The sequence below is a fragment of the Pangasianodon hypophthalmus genome, chromosome 17 (genome assembly GCF_027358585.1).
Source record: "Pangasianodon hypophthalmus isolate fPanHyp1 chromosome 17, fPanHyp1.pri, whole genome shotgun sequence".
NCBI lineage: Eukaryota > Metazoa > Chordata > Actinopteri > Siluriformes > Pangasiidae > Pangasianodon > Pangasianodon hypophthalmus.
Genome location: NC_069726.1, coordinates 24,164,923 through 24,167,422, shown reverse-complemented (window position 1 = coordinate 24,167,422; position 2,500 = coordinate 24,164,923). Strand labels below are relative to the sequence as shown.

Here is a 2,500-nt window from a genome sequence, read left to right as displayed (position 1 = left end):
CTTTTTCACAAAATGTAACTTTATTTACAAACCGTTCTCCCTCCATGATTGCCGTTTCATCTCGCGTGTGATGTGCTCGCCGTGTTTCCTGTTAAAGTCCATCGCAACCTTGCGTCAGCTTCCTGATCCAGCCGTGAGAATGATCTCAGTACCTTCTTCCTTTCTCAAAGACATTCTTAAAGCCTATCGGTTAGAAGACGTTTTGCTAAAAAGTATTGATTTCCCATATGTGTGGAGAGTTTTGGGAAACGCTGTACAGTTTACATGGTGTGAAAAACAAAAAACATCAAGCGAGTGACAGTTCTGTGGTGGAAACATCTGGTTGATGAGAGAGATCAGAGGATACAGTAACTCAAATAATCACTCTTTAAAACTGTGGTGAGCAGAAAAACATCTCAGAACATGCAAAACATTAAACCTTGAGGTGGATGGGCTACAGCAGCAGAAGACCACATCGGGTTCCTCTTCTGTTCCTCTCCTGTTCCTCTCCTGTTCCTCTCCTGTTCCTCTTCTGTTCCTCTTCTGGCAGCCAGGAGCAGGGATCTGAGGCTACAGTGGGCACAGACTCACCAAAACAGGACAGTTGAAGACTAGAATAAAATCATCTGCTCCATTTCCAATCTTCTGTCAGGAGGAAGTGTGGAGTCTGGGTGATCCTGTGCCCACTGTAGCCTCAGATTCCTGTTCCTGGCTGAACAGAAGAGGAACAGAAGAGGAACCTGATGTGGTCTTCTGAGTTTTATTGTTTTATTGTTCATTGTTGTTCTTTTTTTTTGTTTTGTTTAGAGACAAAAGGTTTTAAACGATGTCAAGACCAAATCAAGATTATCATGTTGGACCTTAATGTTCCTTCATGTGTGTAAAAAATGTGTGTAGTATCAAAACAAAGGACTTTTAATACCTCAGGTGGCTTTTTGTTTTATATTTTCAGCCTTTTCTTCTTGTTATAAAATAATTCTAAAAATATTGTTGCATCTTGCACACAACTGTTGATGTGTTTTTTCCCTTTGCTATGAACAGTACTGTTCTTTATCGTTACTATACAGTTAGAGTTCCTCGAGTAGATTCTGTTGACTCAGGACTTTTATTTTATTACTCGTGAACATCTCTGATGACGGCATTGATTATTTTCCCATAACAGCACGTCCCCAGGTGTTTTATTCCTTTTACACCACAGCAATTTACCAACGATTACAATTTTACTATCTACCCATTTCCAGTTACGTTTAATATTTACAAAGCGAGTTTGTTCGTGTTCTCGCTTACGTTATAGCAGCTATAAACACTCATTATTCTCATTATTAGTCTCTTTATTCTCTCTCTTGAAGTTAATAAGACAAAAATCGCAGCTTGTTACGCAGGTTACCGAGAAAACGCAAAGAAGCGTAAACTCCTCTGTCCTGAAGATGTCGAAAACGTAAAGTTCCAGCTTTACCTCTGACTGTTACAAAGCGCTGACACTGGAGACTCCTTCCATCAATGTTACATAGACACATTTCTCCTTACAGTAAAATCTGTTTATGTGGAGCGTCCGCTGTACACGTCCCTGTGAACGAGCTGTTACTATGGAAACAGTAACGTATTAGAGCGAGCGCATTAATATAAACCTGTGCTACTGTCAGAGCTGCTGTTATAGAAAACTAATCAACACCTGACAACCAATCAGAATCCAGAACTCAGAAGCGCTGTGGTGTTACAAGAGCACTTACATGTTAAAATTGTTATATAAATGTAAGTTGAAGATCTCTCTGTCTGGAGCTGATTATTTTCTTTTTCTTTTCTTTTCTTTCTTTCTTTCTTTCTTTTTTCACAGAACTGGGTCTTCTGATGAAGTCGTGTATAGATCAGGGTCAGCTGATTCCCGATGACGTCATGTCTCGCCTCATCCTGGCCAGCCTTCGAGAAATGGAGCAGAGCAGCTGGCTGTTAGACGGTAAAACTCTCTCACACTCACGTCTTCATCACGTCATCATCACGTCATCATCACGTCTTCATCACGTCATCATCACGTCTTCATCACGTCTTCATTGCTCCATCGCAGTTTTTTTTTTAAATAAAGCGTCAGATTCCACGATCAGATGCTTTAGTGTAAACACGTGTACGTCATCAATAATCAGATCACTGCAGCTTCACGTACTTTTACCTGTTACGTCTTTACATCTTTAAACTATTTTTAACAATCTAACAAAGTCACGTTAGAGTTACACTAGTACACAATAATACAATTATTTATTTAAGGTTTTTTTTTTTTTGCTATAATACGTAGTTTATTGTCGAGTAACCTCGTTGTATATTTTAGTAATAAGTTAGAAATATTTACACAATATTCACACCCCTGTATGTTGGTCGTCAGGTGTTGATTAATTCTCTATAACAGCAGCTCTGACAGTAGCGCAGGTTTATATTAATGCGCTCGCTCTAATACGTTACTGTTTCCATAGTAACAGCTCGTTCACAGGGACGTGTACAGCGGATTAAAAAATTGTTGATATGGTGATGT

The 2,500-nt window shown here is 39.2% G+C and overlaps 1 protein-coding gene across 1 annotated transcript in view; it reads left to right on the top strand.

The window, feature by feature from the left end:
* Window positions 1-2,500, top strand: part of ak3 (adenylate kinase 3) — a 12,690-nt gene that overhangs the window by 1,873 nt on the left and 8,317 nt on the right. Inside the window, exon 2 of the mRNA XM_034312890.2 lies at window positions 1,814-1,933. Within this exon, the coding sequence (XP_034168781.1) occupies window positions 1,814-1,933 (120 nt within the window). The remainder of the gene's footprint in view (window positions 1-1,813; window positions 1,934-2,500) is intronic.